At 39.3% G+C, this 25,851-nt stretch overlaps 1 protein-coding gene across 1 annotated transcript; it reads left to right on the top strand.

Annotated features, from left to right (window-relative positions):
* The first annotated feature begins 14,866 nt into the window (after positions 1–14,866).
* Positions 14,867–19,203, top strand: LOC145097866 (homeobox 1). Its single transcript, XM_079035527.1, has 4 exons — positions 14,867–15,391; positions 15,547–15,680; positions 15,838–16,077; positions 18,653–19,203. Exons 1-4 carry the CDS (start codon positions 15,307–15,309, stop codon positions 19,034–19,036), a joined length of 843 nt encoding a protein of 280 aa, XP_078891653.1. The 5' UTR covers positions 14,867–15,306; the 3' UTR covers positions 19,037–19,203.
* Positions 19,204–25,851: the final 6,648 nt, after the last annotated feature.

Raw genomic sequence — 25,851 nt, 5'->3', positions numbered from 1 at the left:
GGAAGAAGAAATCTACCGCTAACCCTTCCATGAATGCTCTAATTGTGCAGGGTTCGGTTGCTGATGACGAGTTCGGTGGCGTGGAAGTTTGGTCAACCGACTCTGAAGACAATGAAGTGAGGAAGCCTTCTCATGGAAAGGCTTGTGTGGCAAAAGAGGAGAGCAGTGGAGGAAGGTGCTTGATGGTGTCCGAAGTATCTCAGATGAGGGGATACAACACTGATGGTGGAAGCAATGAACCGAAGGAGCAGCAGGATATGTGCTTTACAGCCAAACCGCTCAGTGTGCAGTTCAACGAACTCGATGAACTGATCAAAAAGGTACAGTCGGTTTTTGTTTCATTTAAAGTACCACAATGCTCATATGAAAAAGAACTAAAAAGTGTTAATTCACGAATCTCTCATCTAGATAGTAGTTTAACTCAAACTCGAGTCACCAATTCTAACCTAACTGATCAATTAAGCAGGGTGTCTTCAAAGAGTGAGGAACGGCGCATGTGGATCGAATTGAAGGAGTCGGAATTAGTCAAAATAAAAGATGAAAACATTTATTTACAAAGAGACAATTTAAAGCTTTTAAAACAGCGAAATGTTTTTTGTTTGATTGCCAAACGTCTTTACACTAATATTACTCAGCTTCACTTGGATTGTGAAATAGGACAAAAGATTCATCGCATGATTTTGCCCTTCCTTGAGTTTAAGGAGGATGAAATTGATGTTGAAGCTTATAATTGTAAGAGTGTGATATCATCTGATGACGTCAATCTGACCTATATGTATGGACTGGACAAAATAGAATCTTTCATTAAATCCAAGGACCATAAGGACATGCTTAAAAACCTTTTGGATGAAAATGATAGACTTAAACTGAGAACCGAAACCATACAAAAATTTGACTCTTTAAACACCAACTTGAGCTCAGAAAACAAAATTGATGTTGAAAATGCATCTGAGCTTAATGAGGACGACAATATGAGTGAAATTTCGGTAGAGGACACGGTTGACTGCTCAGAATTTGTGAAAAGCGAACCTGAAAACCACAAGAATCTAATTTCAGAAAATTTAGTGGAGTTCGCTCGATTGTCCCAACAAAAGTCTCCGATCTTAGCAGAGAAAGTTGTTGTATATCAAAAGGTTAGGACCACTCCAAATCAAGTGTACAAGGTCACAGGAGTAACCGAACATCAGACTGCTGAACTCATAGCAATTGTAAACGAAGACAATGTTGATGGTTGTGATGAGTTCTTCTGGTCAGCTCCTATCGATAATGCTGATGAAACAGTAGGCTTATCTGAAAGGACCTCATGGAAAAGTAAAGGTAGATACGTACCAGAACCCTTGAACAAGCCAGATAATTTCGATGTGCCAAGTACCAGTGGTAAGAAAGACATTCCTCAAGAAAATGGAAGTTCGGTAAAAGAAGACATTCCCTCTAGTTCCTCAGTTCAAAGTGAAACTTCCACAGTTCAAAGTGAACCAGCCAAAGAGAAACCGAAAATGAAAGCCAACATCCATCATCAACCGAAGCAGATGAGGAATCAGAAACGTCAAAGGAACCAGAGATACATGAAGAATCTCTCCGAAAGGAAACAATTCTGGCAATCCCAGAATGCATATTTCTCACATCAAGACAAGAATCTAAAGTTTGAGAATAATCCTGTTAAAAAGCACGAGAGCCACAACAACCGAAAGCCAAGGTTCGGTTCAGAAAAGAATACCAACCGAAAGCAAAGGTTCGGTTCTGAGGATGACTCCAACCGAAAGCAAAGGTTCGGTTCTGAAATCAAAAGAGATCAAAACTCTAAGGTCAGTTCCACCAATAATCAAAAGCAAAAAGGCCACCTAGAGTCTCCAGCCAAGAAGTCATCTCAATCTAAGCCCTCTCAATCTCACTCATCTAATTCTTCTAATTCTTCCAATTCATCTCCATCTCGCTCTAAAGTTCATTCTGTTCATTCTCAAAAATCTCATTCGTCAGCTGAACAAAAAGGAAAACAGAAGGTTTTTGCATCCAAACCAGAGTCTAAACCGAACGCACCTAATCCTAATAAAATCAAAGTTTTTACCATCAAAAAGAAAGATGAAACAACACTAATAAAACGAACATATCTTGTTGACATCTCTCTTACTATTCCTGTACCTGTGAAAGGCTCACGTGGACCCAAGAAACTTTGGGTTCCTAAATCTGCTTAATTTTTGCAGGTTATAAGTGACGAGCAGTTTGACGAAAAATGGTACATCGATAGTGGCTGCTCGCGTCACATGATAGGGAGGAAAGAAGAGCTCAGGGAATACAGGTCTCTTACAAATGGTGGCAACGTCAAGTTTGGAAATAACTCCTTCGGCACCATAAAGGGATACGGAATGATTACCAATGGTGATTTCACTATAAGGAAGGTGGCATACGTGGAAGGGCTACAACACAACCTCATCAGTGTATCTCAGCTTGTTGGAGGTACAGGTCTCAAATTCTCATTCGACGATGAAGGTTCTGAAATTATTGAGTTGAAAACAAAGAAAGTTATTCTCAAATCGGAGCGTAAGGGTGAAATGTTTCCTCTAAACCTCAAACCCATTAAAGGAAACCCAGCTATATGCCTGTTATCAAAAGCACAATCTGACGAAAGCTGGTTGTGGCACCGAAGACTCTCTCATCTCAACTTTAAAGATATCAACAAACTTGTCACTGGAGGTCATGTTCGAGGTCTTCCATTGCTCAAGTTCGATAGAGATCATTTGTGTGCTGCATGTGAAATGGGGAAGCAGAGTCGTCAAAGTCATCCATCTATAATTAACACTAAAGTTGTTGAACCACTCGAATTACTTCATATTGATTTGTGTGGTCCATCATCTATCGAAAGCATCGGTGGTAGCAAGTATATTCTTGTTATTGTTGATGACTTTTCGCGATTTACATGGGTGTTCTTTCTAAAGCTTAAATCTGAAGCGACTCATAAGCTGAAAGTGTTCATCAAGCAGATTGAAGTACAGCTGAAGAAGGTGGTTCGCAACATCAGGAGCGACAATGGTCTGGAATTCAAAAACAGAGAATTTGAAGAATTTCTGGCAGAAAAGGGAATAAGTCACAACTTCTCAGCTCCCTACACACCTCAACAGAACGGAATTGTCGAAAGACGAAACCGATCTTTGTGTGAAGCTGCCCGAACAATGCTAAGTTTCGCTTCCTTACCTCTTTATTTTTGGGCTGATGCTATTTCTGCTGCTTGTTTTACACAGAACAGGTCATATCTCAACAAGCGATTCACGCTCACACCTTATGAGATTCTCAACAACAAGAAGCCCAATGTGAAATTTTTCCACGTGTTCGGCTCACGGTGTTTCATCTTTAACTCTAAAGAACACCGCAACAAGTTTGATGTCAAAGCCGACGAGGGAATCTTTCTGGGCTACTCTCTCACTTCCAAAGCATACAGAGTTCTGAACAAGCGTTCGAGAAAAATAGAAGAGACTTATTATGTGACTTTCGACGATAGCTATGTCAAAAAGCTACAGGCCAAAGAAGACACAGCCGGGGAAATCTTTCCTCAAACTGGCCAAGTCACAGTCTCGATCGCTAATCTATTCGAGAAGTTTATGGAGCTATTTGACGAACCAGAGAAAGCTACTCTCTCAGAAGCAGGCGCAGCAGACAACAAGGTAGACCATATGAAGCAAATTGTCGAAGAAGCTGCCAAGAGAATGAACGAAGGAGGATCGAATTCCGACGAACCTCCATCAAACGATGCTTCAGTCGAGGGGGAGGATCAACCGTCATCAGCTCAGCCGACCTCACATGTTGAGGGGGAGCCAAGCTCTCCAACTGCTCCCGAAAGTGCTTCACCATCCGAAGGTGCATCAACGCCTGAAAGCCCAGCACCACAAGAAACCTCTGAAGCTCAAGTTTCACAAAGCATTCCTGAAAGCTCACACATTGAGGGGGAGAAAGCTGATATGTCATACGACTACGAAAGCCAGTCCGAGCCAGAAGAAATGATCAATGCTGAACTGGACCCAACCTTTGATCCAAATTACCCTCCCCTCACCAAATGGACCAGAGATCATCCTATCTCTCAAGTGGTTGGGGATGTCTCTGAAAAGGTTCTGACCCGATCACAACTCAAGGCAAAAAAGACATCCTTATTTTCAAAAGTTGAATTTTGCATGTTTAACTCATTCGTATCAAAAGTTGAACCGAAGACAGTTAACACTGCTCTCGATCACTCCGATTGGGTTCAAGCAATGCAAGATGAACTAAACGAATTCGAGAGGAACAAAGTCTGGCGCCTCATTCCAACTCCTCCAGATGCCTCGGTTGTTGGTCTCAAATGGGTCTTTAGGAATAAAATGGACAAGGAGGGGAACGTTATACGGAACAAAGCTTGTCTGGTAGTAAAAGGATATTGTCAGGAGGAAGGCATTGATTATGAAGAGACTTTCGTTCCTGTAGCTAGGCTGGAATCTGTAAGAATATTTCTTGCTTATGCTGCCCACAAAAACATTGAAGTTTTCCAAATGGACGTCAAATGTGCATTTCTTAATGGAGAACTCGAAGAAACAGTGTACGTGGAGCAACCTCCTGGTTTCGTGAACGAAAAGTATCCTAATCATTGCTACATTCTGGATAAAGCTGTGTATGGACTCAAACAAGCTCCGAGAGCCTGGTATGAAACGCTAACTAAATTCTTAAAGATGTCTAAATTCAAACAAGGTTCGGTTAACCCAACCTTCTTTCGCAAAAAGGAAGGTAACCACCTTATGATCGTTCAAATTTATGTCGATGATATCATCTTTGGTTCAACGAATCCCAGCCTAACAGCTGAATTCAGAAAGCTGATGGAGACTAAATTTGAAATGAGCTCAATGGGTCCTATTAACTTTTTCCTTGGTTTAAATATTAGACAGGGACCCGAAGGCATCTTTATCAATCAGGAAGCTTACACGAAGACTCTTCTAGCAAAGTTTGGTATGATGGGAGATTCCAAAGTCAAAGTCCCAATGGCATTCGGCACCAAGCTTACTCCATCCCTGGACAAACCGGCTGTTGATATCATGCTCTATCGTCAAATGATAGGCTCACTGATGTATCTTACTGCTAGCAAGCCTGACATTATGTTTTCTGTGTGTTACTGTGCTCGATTTCAGGCAAACCCACGCGAACCTCACATGCTTGCAGTGAAGAACATTCTACGCTATCTCAAGCGAACCACCTCCTTAGGTCTATGGTATCCTTCCAACTCAGGCTTCTTCGTTAAAGCCTACTCAGATGCAGACCTTGGAGGATGTGGACTCGACAGAAAAAGCACCACTGGCGGCTGTCAATTCCTTGACGGGAAGTTGGTTAGCTGGCAATCAAAGAAACAAACGTGCGTGTCGTTGTCTACTGTCGAAGCTGAATACATCGCAGCTGCATCCTACACCTCTCAAGTGATTTGGATCCAGAGTCAACTTCGAGACTATCGACTCAATATGAAGAAGATCCCACTATATTGTGACTCTGAAAGCGCAATTAGGATCTGTCATAATCCAGTGCAACACTCCAAAACCAAACACATAGCACTGAGGTATCACTTCATCAAAGATCATGTGGAAGATGGAAACGTCGAAGTACACTTTGTTAGAACCACTGATCAACTGGCTGATGTCTTTACCAAAGCTCTTCCTGAAGCATCATTCAACCGAATATTACAAGGGCTAGGTATGATGGAATCAGAGTCAGTACCTCAAACTACCTCTCAACCTCAATCGTAAGAAGCGAAATTGACCGAACGTTCAGGTTCAGTTGCATCATCTGCACTCGCTCATTATTTCAAAGGTAGTTTTCTGGGTTGTAAATTTCTTGTACATAGTTTTTTATCTATTCGTCTAAAGTATTACCTACTTGAATGTCAAAATTCCGTGGTTTCTAAAAAATTTTCAAAACCGAAACCAACCGAAGGTTCGGGTTCGGTTTTCCAAAATTTTTCAAAACCGAAACCAACCGAACGCTCGGGTTCGGTTTTCCAAAATTTTTCAAAACCGAAACCCACCGAACGCTCGGGTTCGGTTTTTCAAAATTTTTCAAAACCGAAACCGACCGAACGCTCGGGTTCGGTTTTCCAAAATTTTTCAAAACCGAAACCAACCGAACGCTTGGGTTCGGTTTTTCAAAATTTTTCAAAACCGAAACCAACCGAACGCTCGGGTTCGGTTTTTCAAAATTTTCCAAAACCGAAACCAACCGAACACTCGGGTTCGGTTTTTCAAAACTTTTCTCAACCGAAACCAACCGAACGTTCGGGTTCGGTTACCAAATTTTTCCAAAGTTTTTTTTACTCTTTCTAAGTCTTATTTTTTTTCTTGCTTAATTTTTTTTATTTTATTTTCTTTTAATTTTTTTATATATATCAAAAACTCCAAAAATATTTTCTTATTTTATTTATGTGTTCGTTCGTTTATGGGATATAATTGTTGGATTACTTAAGTGTCCCTAGAAGCATGTTGCTGTATGTGTCCCAAGCCTCATAAGATTCTGAATAATAGCCTTAATGACTTGGTATAAACAAACCTTGTCTTCCCAATTAGGCTATCACATTTATTCTAATCGTGAGCTACCTCACTCTCTTCTCACATGAGATAAGAGTTTTCTGCTTGGTCCTTATTTTCGCAGCAGAGGTACTTTAATTTCTTACACCATTTCCATTACATTTCTCCATTACATTCGTTTCATCAACGTAACCCTTGAGACTCTCAGAAATTACCACTGAGGTTTATGGTTACACAACAACTGTGTTTATGATCTCAATTTCGTGCCAATACGAGCTGAGTGAAACCCAAAATTCAACCCCAAATCTGAATTGAAGGTGAACAATAAATTAGCTCAAGTTTTCACCAAAGAATTGACAGATGTATCTAAATGAAATCTCAAATTTTTTTGTGTGATTCCTATGAAATTGTTAAACACCATAACATTTCTTCCCTTGGGATCCAATTTTTTATTTTTTTTGAGATTTTATATTTTCCAAGCCAATTTAAAATTAATTCCTACCTACTTGCTCAACAGACTACACCGGTCTCACAAGTACTTTGATCACTTTCTTTCTTATTTCAAGATTAGAATTGTTGCATCAAAGCGAAAGCCACCCTTACGTAGCCTAATTAAAAGAAGCCTTTCAACATTTATTAATAAGTGTTTGATCGTCATTCAACGGGAATCCACATAAACACTTTAAGGTCTCTCTTGATCTTGAAGGAAGAGATTCGTGCCCGGGATCATTTGTTTCGTGTCATTATTGACATCACATTTATTCCTAAAAAGAGTTGCTTTATTTCTTTTCTTTTTTACACTCTTAGCACGAAAATCTTTGATTTTCCAAAATTCTGGTACTAATAATTACAGGCTGTATTATTGCTTTGGTGGTTCATTATCGGGTTATGGTCAAAAATCATCCACGTGGGCAATTACTTCAAAAGATGTCATTTAAAAGATAAGATTAAGGGTTGCTGACTCAGGCGGGAGATCAAAGGATTAAATTTCAAACGACGGTTAAAAAAGGGACGCGTGCGAATTTGAAACGCCCATTCTTTTACTGACATAATGGACGCGTGTGCAAATTTCAAGCGGTTCCTCTCTGGCACTTCAAGGCGCGTGTGGATTTGAAACGGTTTCTTCTGAAACGGCGCTTGTTGGGCGGCGTGTTCCTAGGAATCTGACACTCTCTCTCCTACGTGATCATCGCATGCCTTAACTGTCACGCATCTGTCATTCCGGAAAACCTTTTCGTATTTCCATAGAAGATTTGAACAGATTTTTCTCTCTCCTTACACCCACTATAAAAGGCAGTCTCCACTCCCATTTACCTCTTTACTGCATCCGAATTTCCAAGAGAGCAAAAATTCCCTAAAGCTTTTTCTGTTCATCTTCTTCTTCCTAACTTCAACAATGGAAGAATCATCCTCAGTCCATGCCACCTCACACATCCTTCCCATTCGCCCTCAACAGTGTTTGGTGATTGACCTAACCCCTCAAGCGTACGATTCCTACATGTTTCCGATCATGGAGTGCCTGAAGTATTCACAAATTGCTCCTGCACTTTCTAGGGTTGAGACTGTGCCCATGGAGCTCCTCTCGCAGGTGTATGCGACTGCACATTACGATAAAGCAGTCGATAGGGTGTTCTTCGAGGTTTCTGATCACAAGACCTCGATTTCAAGGCAACGATTTGGTACACTGCTAGGGTTTGCTGCTGACCCTTCAAGGATCAATCCGGAGACGATTCCGGTTGGCCATCTCTACAATATGTTCTACAATATGGGGTACACGGACGTGCTCACCTCCGTCACGAAGTTTAAAAAATCCTGCTTGCCGCCACAGTGGAACGGCATGTTCACAGTCCTCTTCAAGGGCTTATCTGAACGGAGCTCAGGATCCGATGGTTCTAGTCGACTCTTCTTGTCGATAATGTATGGCGTCTACAACGGTGTCAATCTTGACTATGGGTTTGTTCTCTGGCAACAACTCATCTAGAGCCTCTCTTCTTCTTCACGACATTCTGAGGTGTCGTATGCCCGGTTCTGGACTCTCATCACAAAGTGGGCGATGGATAAGTTCGATGTCCCCACTGCTGCTGGTGCATCGATGTCTTCGATCGGTTCTTTTCATACCACGAAGATTATCATCTCAGATGCATCCAAGTTTTCTTTCATTGGCTCCATTCCGGAGACAATGTACAGCAATGTTCCATCTGACAGCAGGATCATCCGAACCATTAAGGAGTTCAAGGCGTCTGGACCTAGGGAACTCACACAGGAAATGCTCAAGTCCATACATGATGCTAAAAAACCTGTTAATAGGGGCAAAAAGGCGGATAAAGGGAAGCAAGTGACCAAAGCTGCTAAAGGTCCTTCTCCCAGGAAGAGGAAACCAACCAAAGCTGCACAATCCCCGCAGCCGAAGAGACGGAAGACTCAACCGAAGCGAAAGCTTGTCATCGCTTCCTCTTCGAGTGACTCAGACGGTGAGAGTTCGGGTTTGGACGGCTCTCAAAGAGGCGAAACCCCTCCAAGAGGCAACACCCCACCCCGATCACCTACCCCCGACATGGAAATTCATGTCTCACCCATTCCTTCACCCACTCAAACAATCCCTACTTCCATTCCCACCATAACCCCCACTACCACCATTCCTCCAACCTCTTTCCCTATACCACCACCCATTTTCACTGATACAACAACAACAGCCACCGCAAAGGTTACAATCAACGTATTTGATACGGGGGTTCATACCGATGCAACCGAACCACCACCTCAAACCGAAACCCTTCATACAACCAAAACTACCCATACTCAACAACCACCCGAACCTACCCCAACTCACACTCAACCTAAACCTACTCACACCACTACACCTCCAGCTTCACCATTACCCCCATCTCCTGGTCATGCCTCTGATGGAGATAACCCTTTTCTTGGAGGGGGAAATATGACCTTCGATTCGGTCTACTTTAGTCCGTTTCAGGTCCAAAGCGACGACGAGGACGATGCTCCAGTAACAAAGAAGCATCTTAAGGAGCTAAATGAGAAGGTTGACTTGCTTCTTGCTTCATCCTCCAACACTCAGTCTTCTCTCTCTGAAGCCGCTCTTCAGAAGCTTGTTGATGCCTTCTCCAGGGCTCAGCATGATTTCGTCGCCTCTGCCACTGCAGCAATAGACGCCTCCACAAAAGCATGTGAGGCTGTGACCGCAAAAGTCGATAAACTATTCTCTGAAGCCTCTTCCTTGTTAAAGTCCTTTCAGGAGAGCGCTGATGCCACAAAGAAAACTTTGGAACCAATCGTTCAACAATTGGCCACGTTCGTCTCAACGGAGTTGCAGTCGTTCGCTACCCTTCGCCAATCCATCAGCGACGACAACTCGGCCCTTCGTGCCTCCATTGACGAGCGCCTCGCTAAACTTCAAGAGGATCTCGCTGCCGAAAACTCGTTAATGGACGTTCTGGCAAGTAAAACCACCGCCCTCCAGGTCAAGATCACTCAGCTTTCAAACTATCAGCAACAGATTGAAGCTCTTCGATCCGAACGGGAGGTTATCAAAACATGTGTTTCGGATGTACACTCTGCCCTATTCAACATCCTGGAAGCACACGATCCGATTCTCAATCATTCGGTGAGGCGAAACCTTGCTGAAAAACTTGCTCCTGCCCTGGACCTCCTCAGCAAAATAGAAGGGCTACCTAGTTTCGTGTCCAATCCGAAACAAGGGGGAGAAGTGAAGTCCGGATCGAAACCACCTCCTTCCTCAAAAGCTGCTCACACAACCGAACCACCTCCGACTGATCAAACTTCGGGTTCGGTGTGAAGGATAAAGGAAAGAAAATAGCTGAGGAAGAAGATGAAGATGATAAAGAAATCATTGCTGACTTGCTTAAACGCAAAAATTGTCGCAATGTTGAAAATGATAACATTCGTGTGGTGCGAGAAGCTGAAGAAGACGAATGCAAGAAGAAAGAAGCCCACGATCTCCTCGAGAGCAGGAAGACTCTTTTCCCTGCTTGGACTCGGGAGAGAATGATAAAGGAGGCCATAGATACTCCTAGCATCCTATGGCTCGAACCGGTGATCTCCTTCGACTGCTACAATTCTGTCGATTCGCAGTTCGATATGCCCTTGACTCGAAAGGCGTTTATCTTCCACGCCTTCTCCAACATTTTTGAAGTCCCTCATCCTAATCCTGAGGTTGATAGGGAGTTAATCAAATTCTATCTGAAGGCCTCTCAACCACAGTACCAAACATGGAGCGCTCAGAAGATCGTTAATGTTCGGGTTTTGAAGCCATATACCGAAGGAAGATTCATCAACGTTCGGTTCAGGGTGATCAGAGGGTCTGCAAGAACCGAACATCTTATATCCTTAGCAGATCTACCGAACCTCAACCCTCATGATTGGATCGTTTTGCATAACATCCTTTTGACGAATGAAGCTGAATATGGTCCAATTATAGACCATCTCAAAAGGATGATAGTCTGTTACATCATGGAGGTCGCCTTGATGGATCAGGAGATAGCCACAGTCTTCAAGAAGAAACCGAAGATATCTCCTGTTGGATTGGCCAGTGATCTCAATCAAATGAAGATGGGCAAGATCGACCCGAAGCGTAATTCGGTCATGTTCACTAGAGCAGAAGGACAGAAATGTCTCTTTGCCTTAGCGGATAAACATCTTTATACCACTGCTTGTCTAGAGCATGTGCTGTCGATCATCCGTCGGTGTAAAGAGAATGCAGCGGACGATGTCAAATACTTCAAAGATATGATCCAATGGTACATCAGATTCAGACAGACGATACTTGCTCTTATCTCTCGTCTGTTTCAGACTGTAAAGAAGAAGGTACATGCCGCTGCTGCTGGCCCAAGTAAGAAGTGAAGATCTCGCTCCAATTGACGCAAAGGGGGAGATTGTTGGGTTGAAGATTCGTTTAAGTATTGCGTCATTGGGCTCGGCTATTTGTCCAATTATTTTATACTCCGGTTTGGGCCTGTCCAACCGTGAGCTTGTTAGGTTTACTATATAAGTATATGTTTGCATGCATATTAGGTTAACGATCTAGAATACAATAGAAGAGAATTACGACAGCTTTGATTTTCTTTATCGTTCCTGTAAACCTTTTAACCCTCTACAGTTGATGTTCTTTGTCGAGCTCTTCTGAGGGTTGTTTTATAATCATTCGACATGTTTGATTCATTCTTGAGTTGTTTATTGTTTTCGTGTTCTTGCTGTTTAATCTTTATTTACCTGTTTAAGATCTAATCGATCTTCAAGATTAAGTTTTAATCTCATCACAACCAATGCATCAATTCAATAGAAACCAATCTAGGCTCTGATACCACTGATGGGTTTTAGCCATATGAACATTCCTATGTGCACATGCAAACCCTAATGCTTGGATCTAGGTTTCTCTAATTGAACATGCATTGAATCCAAGACTTCTAATGGCTAATAGATTATAAAAACAATAAGAAATCAGAATTAGAAGTTTACCTTGAATCACTTGCTTGATCTTCTTGTCCTTGGAGCTTTAGAGTCACAATTGTCACTCCTCTAATGGCTTACAAACACCAACTAGCAAGAGGATGATTTGAGAGAGAGGAGAGGGGATTAAAATCGGCCAGGGTTTCTTCTAAAGCATAAGTGCCGATTTCCCTTGACCCTTAGGGTCTATTTATACTAGTGAGGCTCCTAGGGTTTCACCCTTAAACCCTAATTGGATAACTTAGGCCCTAAGCAATCCAATACCCTAATTGATAAGCCTTTGGACGATTTCAAGGCCTATCCATAGTCCTTAAAACCGTCCCCCTTTATCCATAAGGGATTTATAGCCCAAAGTACAACTATCAAACACTTGACAGTTTATGTCCATTTATTCAATTAATCTCTTTAAGTCACCAAATTAATTCCTAATTAATTTATGACTTATATTAATCAAATAATGATATTATTATTCCTTATATTATTTTCATAATATATTAATAATATTTCTTCTCTCACAATAAATCATCCTGTCAAGTTGCTATGGTGAAGGCAATCCAAAAGGACCATGCACAACCGGGTCAAAGACTTGCCTAATATAGTTGCAGCCTTAGACACTATTTCAACAATTAAATCACAAACATATATTTATGAAGATGATGTTGAGAAAATATCTTACGTAAAATGATGTATCATCGTTCGTGATATAAATTCATAAGAATTCAGTGTTATTGATTGTTTGACAAGCATGGTTTTCACTTGTCTTTTTTTACTTTGTAAGTTTATTTAAAAAAGTATGCATGTTTGTAAAGAAAAGACACACAAGTACACAACTAATGGAATGTTTAAGTTGAATGTAATAGCTATTAAGCACTCAATCAATAACAGGATAACTCTACGGTTTACTTGCTTAGTTGCTTGGTCTGAGTTGGTATGACTATGAACTTGAACATGTTAATTTTAATATTATTCACAGATTAGTCAAACATGAACAGTACTCCATTTATATATTATATAATGTCACTGGTTTTCTCTGAGCCTTCCGATTCAAAGAAATATTTTAATTTTTAAGTACATTGTGGATGAACTCGATTTTTCAAAAGAGTGTTCAAATAAGTGTTGGAAGATTTTGAAATAGAAATCGCACTTACAAAAATGCTAGATAAAATAATATAATTTCGTACCAAATTCACAAAAGAAATTCGAAATGAAGTACTCAAACTAGCAGAACTAATTATCAAATTTTTCTTAAAACGTATTCCAAAATTTGAGAGAATTTTAAAATACATAATTTTGCTTAAAGATTATCAGTTTATCAAATCAAGTATCACACCATTTTATATAGTGATTATCCCTTTAGATTTATTTTCATCCAAATCCAACGTATATAATTCTATAAAGTGTGTTACTTTTTTTTATCATTATATCTTGGATAATATATTTGTAATATTTGTTTAATATTTATTATATACCAATTGTTTTTGGATTATACATTTTCTCCGACCATAGAGCATGGGAACTATTGATAATGGTGCACCTCTCTCTCTCTCTAATGATCTGGCGCTAACTTATGGGTAATGCCACTCGGATCCAACGGTTCAGGTCCAATATCACTTACACGTCGCCTTCGGCGCAAGTTAGTGCCAGCCCCTCTATTTTTTTAGTCTTCTTCCACACTTGAATCAGTTGAAAGGAATCTAAAAAATGACGATCTTACCCCCCTTTCTTTACCATATTAGGGAGCATTATTTTAAGGGGATGGAGACACGTATTTTATAAGATCACCAAAGTATTATGAAGAGATACCCCTTTGAGTTTTCTTAGATATACAAATATTACTCCTAACCTTTGAAAAAGTGAACTTATGGTACTTGACTTGTAATCAATGAAATCGTAGTTACTCGTTGTAACATTCTTTTGTTTAGATTAACTTTGTTAAGTTCGGGATCTTATTCAAAATCGTTTTACATTTTACAAGATAATGATTATAAGATCATATCGAGATCAAAATATCTTATGAAAATGAATTGATCTTCAAATTTCTTTGTAGTGTCTTGTTTGTGTAATATTTATTATAATTTGGTGTTGATTCAGACATTATTGGTGTAAGTGGAATTAACTTTCACTTTTTAATATAGACCATAATTTTTGTTATTGTAAATCACGTAAATTAAAAGTTAAAAAAAAAAAATTGTGATCATCTAGAACTAAATCCACAAGATCATAAAGAGAATTGCATGAGTGTCATGATGACATATCTAATTCAAGATGAATGGATGAAGTTGTGATACTTAGTGAGACTTTTTGCCACTTTGGACATGTGGTGTTTGATTTCAAGTTGTATGGATGGGTTTTTAAAGTTCGACTAGATAATAAATACTAAAATTTTGGTATCAAACCAGGTTAATATCTTAATATCCTAGTCGTGATTCTAAGATATCAGTATAGATCTTGTTTTAGATAGATCCGAGTATACTTGTGATCATGATAATTGTCACTTATAGAATCTTAAAATCAGGATCAAGATCTTAATAATCATAGTTTGAAGACTGTATCGTTCAATCAAAATCCAATTTAAACTATCATCTTCCAAACCAAACCCTTTTTGGTTGATTTGGTTGGTTAGGTCAAAATATATATGATTGGTTCTATTTATAAAATCAAATTGAGCTTATAGTTTAATGTCTAAACCAATCAAACAACTGTGTACATGCCTAATTTGTTTAAAGGTGAATCCAAGGTCAAATGACAAAAAGAATAAGTATGTTAATTGATATTTCTCAAACTAGAGGGGAAATAGTGCAAATCTTTCTAAAACCAGTGGAGCATAATGCAAACCATCTGTATAAATTGCAAGGGCCTCTTCCTCTATCAACTCTGGCTGCAATACTGAGAAAAACCGATCAGTCCCACACCGCCGGGATCTGAATTTCCGGTGAATTTCCTACTGTCTCAATCATAAATATTCCCTACTCACATCTAGTCACAAAATTCAAATTTCGTGTTAGATTCATCGGAGAAAGTAGTCCACCATCGGACAAACTGGGAAAGGGGAGGGTCGCATGATGGGATTTTGTATATGTCCGTTAGAGTCTCCGGCGAGATTGTTGTGGAGTACTAGCTTCTTCCGCCACAAGATCATGATTTTCTAAGAGATAATCACATCGGTTGTATACGATAACGTATATACTTAAACTCTGATCTAGGGTTTTTGATTCTTCAGAAGTTGATATATACATACATATATAGAGAAACCATCGGAGATCTCTAGTACTATTAGTCACAGACAAATCAAAGCTTTTCTAATATGGAATCTGGTCGTCTTTTTTTCGGTTGCAATAGCAGCAACATGCTTTTCCTCGGGAACGGGAATGGAGACAACTACTTTCGCGGTAATTGTTGCATTTCCTCCTTGTTTCTATATTCTGTATCAATCGAGACTTCGAGATCTGTTTACTCATTCTTACTCCTAATTTCCATCAATTTGTTGCACCAATTAATCATTCATGAATCAATTGTACTGATCTATTAATTAATTCGTTGATAGGAACGAGAATGGGGTTCAACATGGAAGAATCTTCAAAGAAGAGGCCATTTTTGAGCTCAATCGATGACATGTTGGAAGAAGAATACTACGACGAACAATTGACGGAAAAGAAGCGGCGTCTCAGCCCCGAACAGGTTCTGATATACACTATTTACGCATTCGATTCTGGAATATTTGATATCGACACCGAATCACTAGACTATTTTATCATATCATTATAGCTATCTATATAAAAAAGTGTTCGATCCTTTTATTGATGTATGGTTGGATTGAATGAATGACACCATTAAGGTACACATGCTGGAACAAAGTTTTGAGGAAGACAACAAGCTGGAGCCGGAGAGGAAAACAGAGCTGGCGAAGAAGCTTGGATTGCAGCCGAGACAGGTGGCTGTTTGGTTCCAGAACCGCCGTGCACGGTGGAAGACTAAGACGCTTGAAAGGGATTACGATCGCCTCAAATCTTCTTACGATATCCTCACATCCGACTTTGACTCCATAGCCAAGGAAAACGAAAAGCTCAAGGCTGAGGTACACCTACAGGCTACACCTCTATTCATCTTTTTCATACACTTACACATAAGATCTATTATCATCTCTCTTCAGTTTCATCTGGGCATCCATGGATTCTATAATTTCTGCTTCCTGAAACATATTATCTAAATTAATCACTCATATAAGACACACCCATGAACAATTTGAAAGAGATTACACATAAATTATCATATGAAGAGTAAATTATATATTTCCATTAGTTTATTTGTTCACATGTGTAGTCCATATCATACTGCCCATATGATTTGTATATCGTCGTGTAATTAAGCTTTGGAAAAAGCATCAAGAAAAAGGACATATGCTATCAGTATATATGATTGTGGTGCTGTCCTTCTCTAGAAAAGGGCAAGTGATACTGACAATTCACATCCGTGTATTTTATATTTATTATGTATTAAATAATAAATTATTAATTGACCATTCAAGAGATTTTTTTTAAAAAATTGTGATAAAACTAACATGTACACAAAAAAATGCTTGGACTTAGAGGATATATAGTTTGATACAAAGGTTTGGAAAGAAAAAAAAAAGTTATGAACTATTGTATTTGAAGAGTCTTCATAAATTAAGTAGATATAGAAAAAAAAAATGTTAAATGTGTATTTATGTAATAATGTTTTTTTTTTCAATTTATGCAAAAAAAAGGTGGGTTTTATATGAAATATTAGGACCAAAAGATATTTGGCGTTTTGGAGCATCTAGTTCAATTTAAACAAAAATTTAATCATCTAAAATCTAGTTTATGTAGTGTTAAAAAAATGTATTTGGTTTTTTTAATTTATTTTCAGAATTGTCCTTAATAATATATTTATATATTTTTCTTTTTTAAACAATTGTTTTTTTATATAATTTTAAACCTTTTAAAATCTACCAACTACTTTTGCAAAATATTTATATAAAAAATAAAATTTATATTTTGTAACTATCAATTACTAGTTGGTTTTACTAAAGATGCTTATAATATTTTTACCTTTGTAAAAATATACCGTTGAGTTACTTTTTTTTTGTCTAAAAAGATTGTTTGTTTTTATAATTTGTAGTGTTAGTATTTATTTTTTTATGCAATGAAAATGAAAGTTGATGAGGATAGTTTGAAAAAGTCAAAAGGTCAAACGTACATCTTGAGGAGAGAAGAGAATAAGAACATAAAAACAGGTGTTAAAATAAAATGTTCTTTTGTTGAAGGGGTCCATTGTTTAGCTTATAATATTCCATCTTACCTACAAAAAGTTGAAATGTCGCACTCACCCATTTCACTTCACTTGTATATCGTATCGACTTTACGTCTTTTACCATATCTTTGTTCTTTACCAATACTAAAATCAATCTTCTAAAGTTTTGTGTTTAGAGAAAAAATATAAATTCAGTAATCTAGGCTTAATTTTTTTTTTTAATAAAATAGCCTAAAAAAAATTCTGTTATCACAAAATAACCACCAATTTCACATTATTTATTTTGAAGTTGGCTCTTTTCTTTATTTTTACATCAATTGTAACGGTAAATCATATTCTATAATGGCTAGATTTGTCTTTTTTATTTTTTATTTTCTCATATTGTATATATCTCAATCATATTAATATCATCATATTAATATATGTTGGAATTTATTATGTTCATGGCGTTTTTAAGAAGAACATTGACTCCACACATTTTATACTAATTTAACAAAAAAGTAGTTGTTACATTTAATATGATCCAAATATATCAACTATTAAATAAACGGCCAGATACAAAGAACAATTATCTATTTTGTCTGCTTAAAATTTTTCCTTGTTATTCGTTTTTTATCTCATGACAAAACACAGAAAATATATATATATATATATATATATATATATATATATATATATATATATATATATATATATATATAATTTTATGGATCTAATGACCTAATTATTTTATTATAGTTACTAAAATTATCATATTTTCTATTGTTTCAATTTTTTCCGATTACATGTTTTGGTATACAAGGGTGAAAATAGTAAAGGCAAAAAAAAAAAAAAACATTACACCATTTTAAATTGCATATTTTATCAATTTACCCAACTATCTTTATTGTTACTATTATATAAATAAGAAAAAAAAAATCTTTTAAACGATCAATAAAATATAATAGTAACTAGGTGTAAAACCCGTGTATTACACGGGTTGATTAAAAAATTAAATATTAAAATGTAAACATTAAGTATTTATTTAAACAAAATTTTGAAATAAGGAAAGAATAAATGTATTAATTAGAATTACTATCATATTTATTACATTTAATACTTTGCATATATAAGTATTATGTAAATTTTTTATTTTAAAAATTAGAAAAACCTAGAAATTGACATGTGGATAATATTTATTTCAAAAATACTACAAAATGACAGGTGTCAAAACTCATGAGAGATTGACACGTGTCAAAAAAACCTTCATTTATTAAGAAGGATTAGTTATTATAAAAAGTGATCAAGTTAATAAATAAGTAAAATAATTTAAAAAAATACAATTAATTTTCCGTATTTTGCAAGATATTCAATAGTCAATACTTTAATTTCCTCTTCAGGTGGTTTCCTTGACTGAAAAGCTGCAGTCCAAGGAGGCGGCGAACATTTCTAGGACCGGCGAAGACGCTGACACAGCCGCCGAAGAAGCTGGGCACATTCCACCTCCGTCAGCCACCGTGAAAATAGAGGACCACCTTAGTACAGGTAGTGGCGGCAGTGCGGTTGTTGATGATCTGGATGGCCCACAGCTTGTGGACAGCGGTGATTCATATTTCCCCGCGGATGCAGACTACCCTCATGAATATGCAGCTCCGGTGGATCAGTCAGAGGAAGACGATGGTAGTGACGATGGCCGGAATAACTTCTCATATCAGTTTGCCACCGCTGACCACCACCACCATCATGAGGAAGACGATTCCCTCGGTTGGTGGGTTTGGTCTTAATCCACCTATATATATATATATATATATATATATATATATATATATATATATATATATATATATATTATGAATTTGTAGTATTTGACTTGTTATTAAAGTTGGTAATTCTATTTAAAATTTAAAAATGAGAACAAGTACAATAATGGAATGAGTATGACGTTTTTATATTATTATTATTCATAAGAAAATGTTTATTACTTGTTGTATGATGTCCCAAACATGGTTATGAACTATGAATTGAAGTGTTTGACAAAAATTAGCTTTGCTTTATCGAGTCTAATTAATGCATGTTTTTGATTTATTCATAAAGATATAATGTCGAGTTCAAATATATTCCAGGCTAAGCTTGACCTGTATCGAGTTCCAGCTGTAGATTGGTCCAATGGTAAATACATATCGAAAATTAACGGGTCCATAACATATATAAATAAATAAATAAATTATCTAAATGTATTTAAGATGTTTTGAGGTTTTTTCAGAAAAAAAAACAAGGTGAATAATGGTATATATATATATATATATATATATATATATATATATATATATATATATATATATATATATATATATATATATATATATATATATATATATATATATATATAGGGGAGAATTCAATTGAGAAAAAAAAAGGTAGAGAATGGAGGAATCATTCTCAGCCATTCATTTATTTTTGCCGCAAAAGCCTCCCGTCGTACAAGCAGAAATGGGAAAAGAATAGACATATGTTTTCCAACAAAACATATATATCCTTAAACTATGCTAATAATTACCTTAATATATACAAAAACATAATCTTTTTCGTTTTTTTTTTTAATTTTTAAGAAGCTAATTTTATCGAAAAATTATTTTAAATATACCAAAATTCATGATTTTTTATTCTCTACAAATAGACATCCATATTGATATAGTTTTAAAATAAAATAAAAATTTTATTTTTTTTATATTTTCAGCTATCGTTATTCATACGTGAATAAAAATGAATCAAGTTTTTTCTACAGTACATTCGTTATTCACTTATGAATAAAAACTATAATTAATTTTTTTTTTTACATTTGAAGTATCATTCATATATGAATATAGCATATAGTAAACATAGTATATTCATATTTAAATATTAGACGATTCATTCACTTGTGAATATTACATAGTATATTCACTTGTGAATATTAGATGATATATTGTAACACCCAAAATCAGAAAGGTCAAGAAAGGAAAGGAAAAACCTTAAGTTAAAGAGGGTTGACTCGTCGAGTCCAGGGAGGAACTCGGCGAGTCGGAGCGGGATCCGGGTGTAAAGTAAGTGACCGACTCGGCGAGTCAGGTCTGGGTTGGGAAACCCTAATTTCGGGACTTGGTACCCTATTTAAGCATCTTAATCTCTTTCCTAGGGCTCATTTGCGACCCTATAGTCCAGAACCAGAAACCCTAAGCCTCCATTGTTGCTCAACCAGGTTTTCTTGCCAATTTAGGTGATTTGAAGGAAGAAGGAAGAAGGCACTCATTGGGGATTCAGGAATTGGCAGTAGATCCAGAGTTTGTAAGGTCTTCCAGAGCATTTGAAGGTACTGAGTCGCTACCTTCCCTCTTTTGCATATAGATCAACCTTTATCTTGGGATTTGGGACTTTTAGGACAAGTTTATGAGCTATTCCGAGTTAGAAGCCCAGATCTGAAGTTGCTACTTCAGATCTATGTGTATCTTGGCCTGGAGAGTCATAAAGCATCAGTCTATGGGTTGATTGTTGAGCCCCTTTGTCTCAAACCCTAGTTTATAGTGATTTGAGCTTATATCTTGTTAGCTACACGTAAAGTTTGCCACTTTACGTAAGGAATAGGCTTTAGAAGAGTGGATCTACAGTTTGGAGTCCATGCATGACTCTAAAGTCCTCTGCATGTATGTAGATCTGATTGGACTCGACGAGTCCTTCGAGTGGACTCGGCAAGTAGCTTGAAGATGAGGAGGAACTCGACGAGTGGGATGAACAGCTCGTCGAGTCGGATGAAGTTAGGCATGAACTCGGCGAGTTGGAAGAACAACTCGACGAGTTGGTTGAAGATTGCCTTGGACTCGGTGAGTCTATTCTTGGACTCGGCGAGTCAGGTCGCGAAACCCTAAACCCTTCGAGTTGAAACTCGAATCAGTGAGTCGGGTGGAGACTCAGCGTGTTGGACAGGTCAGGACTCGAGAATAGTTGACTCGGCGAGTCATGGACTGACTCGGTGAGTCGAGTCGCGAATAGAAAGACCCTGAGCATATGAACTCGGCGAGTTATTAGGTGGACTCGGCGAGTAGGGTTGACCTGGAAGGTTGACTTTGACCAGAATTTTGACCTTGACCAGAGTTGACCTAGTTGACCTTTGGAGGTCAGTTGGGCTAAGTGTTATATTGGCATTGGTAGTTCGAGGAGCTAGTGGAGCAGCAGTTCGAAGTTAGAGGTCAGGTAGCAGTCAAAAGGATTAGCAGCACCAGTTCAGCAGTCTCAGGTGAGTTTCCTTCCAATAGGAACGGGTCTAAGGCCACAATGCCGGCCCGTTTAGCTAGTAGTAGTTTCCAGATTTTGATCTGATGCAGTAGATAGTATGTCTGATGCCTTCGTGGCTCTGACAGGATTTATGTGTTATGTGTTCCGGGCTACGGCCCGATGTAGTATGCAATATATGTGTGTTCATGCTAGTTGATATGTTTATGTTATATTCTATTCAGTTAGTCCGGACTTCAGTCCGATGCAGGGGACAAGGTCCCAGTCAGTTAGCCCGGACTTCGGTCCGATGCAGGGGGCAAGGCCCCAGTTAGTCCGAACTTCGGTCCGATGCAGGGGACAAGGTCCCAGTCGGTTAGCCCGGACTTCGGTCCGATGCAGGGGGCAAGGCCCAGTTAGTCCAGACTTCGGTCCGATGCAGGGGACAAGGTCCCAGTCAGTTTCCGGACTTCGGTCCGATGCAGGGGGCAAGGCCCCAGTTAGTCCGGACCTCGGTCCGATGCAGTGGGCAAGGCCCAGTATGTGCTTTATATGTTATTGCATGGTATGTGGTAGTTTGGGGGAGCTCACTAAGCTTCGTGCTTACGGTTTTCAGTTTTTGCTTTAGGTACTCAGTTTTTCAAAGGAGGAGCTCGGGAAGATTGCAGTGCACGCACCATAGTCAGTTAACCTGGGAATGTATGACTCTGATAATGATAATATGTTTTGAATTAATACTCGAAAATTATGTTATGACTTATGATACAGTTTTTATAAATATGATTTAGTAATGTTTTTAACGAAATTTTTAGTCGTGATTTTTGGGTTGTTACAAGTTGGTATCAGAGCCTTGGTTTGAGGGATTCGGGTGCACTCCCGAGTGTGTCTGAACTCAAACTAAGGAAGTGGTATAGAGTTTTCAAGAGAAAAACCATGGTTACAAAAAAAAAGGATTTTGAGAAAAGAAAACAATTTTAGAAAAAGTACAAAGAAAAGAGTTTTAGAAAAAGCAAAAAGAGTTTTAAAAAGAGAAAAGGGTATGGTGCATGCAATCAGCCGAGCTCAAGTAAGTACTCGCAATTTACCCATACAAGTTATGTTATGATTATCAGTATCAGTATCAGTTTCAGTTTCAGTTTCAGTTTCAGTTTCAGCTTCAGTAGAACAGCATGCTAGAATAGGACTAAGGATCTAGGATGATGCCTTATGTGCCTGCTTTATGTGTTTCAGCTTGATAAGAATTTCATGCTAGTAATGAGTAGACAGTAGTAGGATAGCCTGTGTAGGTTATGCCTGATAGTATGAGCTTAGCATTGTATGCTAGTACAGTTTCTTGTTATGAGAATAGTTTTGCCTGAGTATGTTTCCTTTATCCGAATGCTGCTTACTTTGTGCTTTGTGGGATTCTGAGTGATGGGAGTTAGCCATTAGGTGAATACGTCACATCACATGTGATCAGGGTTGAATAATCTCAGAGTGCTGGATTTGGCCCTATTGTGCAGCTCTTGTTTGAGTCCAACCGTTGTAGGGACGAGTCTTTTACTCGAAAGATTATCTGAGCCTCGTCACATGTGATGGTATTCAGGTGGTGGCTAATTGGCATTACAAGGAGGCCTTCAGCAGCTGAGGACTGTTTGGGTAGAGTCATAGGTTCCCTAGGGCAAGCCTAGGATGAGAGTAGCAGAGATCAGTAGAAGAGTAAAAGGGGACTTGGTGGAGTTGAGGTAACTCTTGAGGAAAGTACGGATAGATGTGGAAGGTAGTATGGGCCCGTACTACTGAAAGCAGAGGATCCGTACTCGATTCAAGAGGGGCCAAGGCAAAAACCAGGGAGCTAGTAGAGTGTGTGAGAGATTCCGCAGCAGTAGTGTGTAAATTGATCAGGAATTGTTATATTTTCAGCATGGTGACATTGCGCGAGCTACCAGTTAGCAATTCAGGCGACGAGGAGGGATCTGGCTCGGGCTTTGGAGTCGGGCAGCTTGATGATCAGATGAGGGGTTTCATTTCCGCAGAGATCATGCGTAACATCGTTGATCAGACTCCAGTGGTTTTCGATTCGGTTAGAGAGGCCATTGTGGAGCTCATGGACAGTCATCTTCAGGCCTTTAAGGTTGGGATAGTTTCAGGACAGAATGGGGCTCGTCTTGGTCCAGATACTTATGGAGATCAGGGATCCACTAGGAAAGGAGATCCCATTTCTAGTTTTTACCATCAGGGGACAGGAGTGAGTAGGGCACCCTGTCTCCAAGAGAGACCTTTGCATGATTGGATAGTTGAGGAGATTACGCGAGCCATTCGCGAGGATCTGCCCGACATGGTTGTGAGGATCACTGATAGATTGATCGCGAGGCTCCAGGATCAGACAGCTGTTGTTCAGTCGACGGGCGTTGCCGATGGGGTAACGCAGGAGCGAGAGTCGGGCAGGGAGTCGGAAAATGGATGAGACTCAGGTAGCCACAGGTTCGGGTAAGAGGCCTAAGGGTTCGGATCTGAGGACGAGGAACTATCAGAGCCGCAGCCGATGCGGGAAGTGCGGAAGGACGCACATGGGTGTGTGCTGGCGTAGAAGTGGCGGCGATGTTGGATGTTCCAAGTGCGGCCAGATTGGTCATTTTAGCAGAGACTGTGTTGTTACCATCGCCCAGGGACTTGATCCGTTATGTTTCCATTGCAGTCAGAGGGGCCACAAGAAGGCCCACTGTCCGAGTTTGTATTCAGCAGGGCAGGTGCCAGCTCCTGCCCCTGGGACTTCGAGAGCCGCCAGCGGACATCAGGGCCGGGCAAGGGCGCCTACGGCTCAGAGCCGAGTTGTCCGGTAGATTTCAGCAGGGATTCAAGCAGCACTGAGTGATGGAGTTATGTATCTTTTACTTTTCTGTCAGCTATTATTTGTGATATTATTGTTGCTGCATTGTTATCAATAAGCTTAAGTGTTGGGGTATTATATTACCTACTTGTGACTAAGTGTTATGCCATCTGCATACCTTGGACTTAGAATGGTGAATTGGAGGACGTCCCCTCTAGATCAAGTTACTTCGGATAAAGTAACTGTAGCATGTATGTGTAAGATGCAGTAGTGCCTTACTACTTGTGGAAGGCGTTAGTCGGGTAATGATCAGTTATATTTTCAGTAGTGATAACCCAGAGTTTTTAGTGAAGTAGCTAGTAGTCAGTAAGGAAGTGGGTTGGGGATGTGCACCCCAAACGCAAATTCTCGGGATGTAGTCCCTAAAGCAAATACAGTTAAGGATCGAAGGGTGCTCAGACACATAGCAAGAAGGGTGCGGATCTGGTAAGAGTTAGTTGGAGCGCTGGCAAGGGTAAACATCGGCGGACAGCATATCGCTCTTTTAATGGAAGGAAGGTTGGAAATCTTTTCGACTAGTGAGCAGTAAGGATCTAGTCGAATCCAAGTGGGGGAGAACCCTCCGAGTATACAAGGATAAGAGCCACGTAGACTCAGAATGAGTGCGCGGCCTCTGAGAAGAAATGATAGTAGCACAGTGATCGATAGATTGAGAAGTTCAGAATTGGGAGTTCGAGGGCCTTCCCAGCAGTTAGTTCATGTAATCGAGATGGTTAGAAGCTGGTTGGGAATCCAGGATCGGAGGACCACCTGTAGGGGTTCAAGTGAGTCGGAATGAGGATCCTGAGAACGGTTAGCAAGAGATGTTTTCGTATTAGTAGCCAGTGGCAGGGTCAGCATGCAGGATTGTGTAGATTCAGGAGTTGGGAGTTTGGAAACTTCCCAACAATAGCTTCTTGTATCCGGATTGGTAGACGGTTGGTTTGGGAACCAAGCCGAAGAGTTCCTCGACGAAGCGCTAAGTATATCAAGGATATAAGATGTCGAGGATGATGCAGTATTCAAAGACTGAGGGCTGGTATTGAGAAATCAGGATGAGGAATCACTAGTGGGACTAGGGATAGTCAGGATGTCCTCAGATAGTAGTAGTAGTGTTGTAAGTCTGCAGGGGTAGCCGTAGCATTCACTAGCAGTCAGGTAGTAGTAGTGGTGTTGTAAGTCTGCGGGGGTAGCCGTAGCATTCACTAGCAGCCAGATAGTATTAGAGAGTTGAAAGTCCGCGGGTGTAGTCGTGGCTTTTATCAGATTGGTAGGCAGCAAGAGCGCGTTGTTGGACGCGGGAAAGCAGTAATTCCCACCCGTTCGGGTGCAGCAGTGAGGATATGGGAATCCACGGGTTAGATTTCGGATTTCCCAAATGGTTCAGTTATGGCTAAGTTAGCAATTTGGCTATAGATCGCCACATCAGTTATGAGATCAGAGTAGCAGTGGACCGTTGGAACGGGTCTAAGGCCACAATGCCGACCCGTTTAGCTAGTAGTAGTT

This window comes from Lactuca serriola, chromosome 4, assembly GCF_051521515.1.
Source record: "Lactuca serriola cultivar US96UC23 chromosome 4, Lser_US96UC23_V15, whole genome shotgun sequence".
NCBI classification, from domain to species: Eukaryota; Viridiplantae; Streptophyta; class Magnoliopsida; order Asterales; family Asteraceae; genus Lactuca; species Lactuca serriola.
The sequence above is the reverse complement of the archived record's forward strand: the minus strand, read 5'-3'. Positions and strand labels throughout refer to the sequence as shown.

Excerpts from the sequence above, each read along its gene's own strand:
- LOC145097866 (XM_079035527.1), top strand. The coding sequence starts at position 15,307 with ATGGAATCTGGTCGTCTTTTTTTCGGTTGCAATAGCAGCAACATGCTT. Across the intron at positions 15,681-15,837 it reads GGCGTCTCAGCCCCGAACAG|GTACACATGCTGGAACAAAG; the intron begins GTTCTGATATAC and ends GACACCATTAAG. Across the intron at positions 16,078-18,652 it reads ACGAAAAGCTCAAGGCTGAG|GTGGTTTCCTTGACTGAAAA; the intron begins GTACACCTACAG and ends TTTCCTCTTCAG.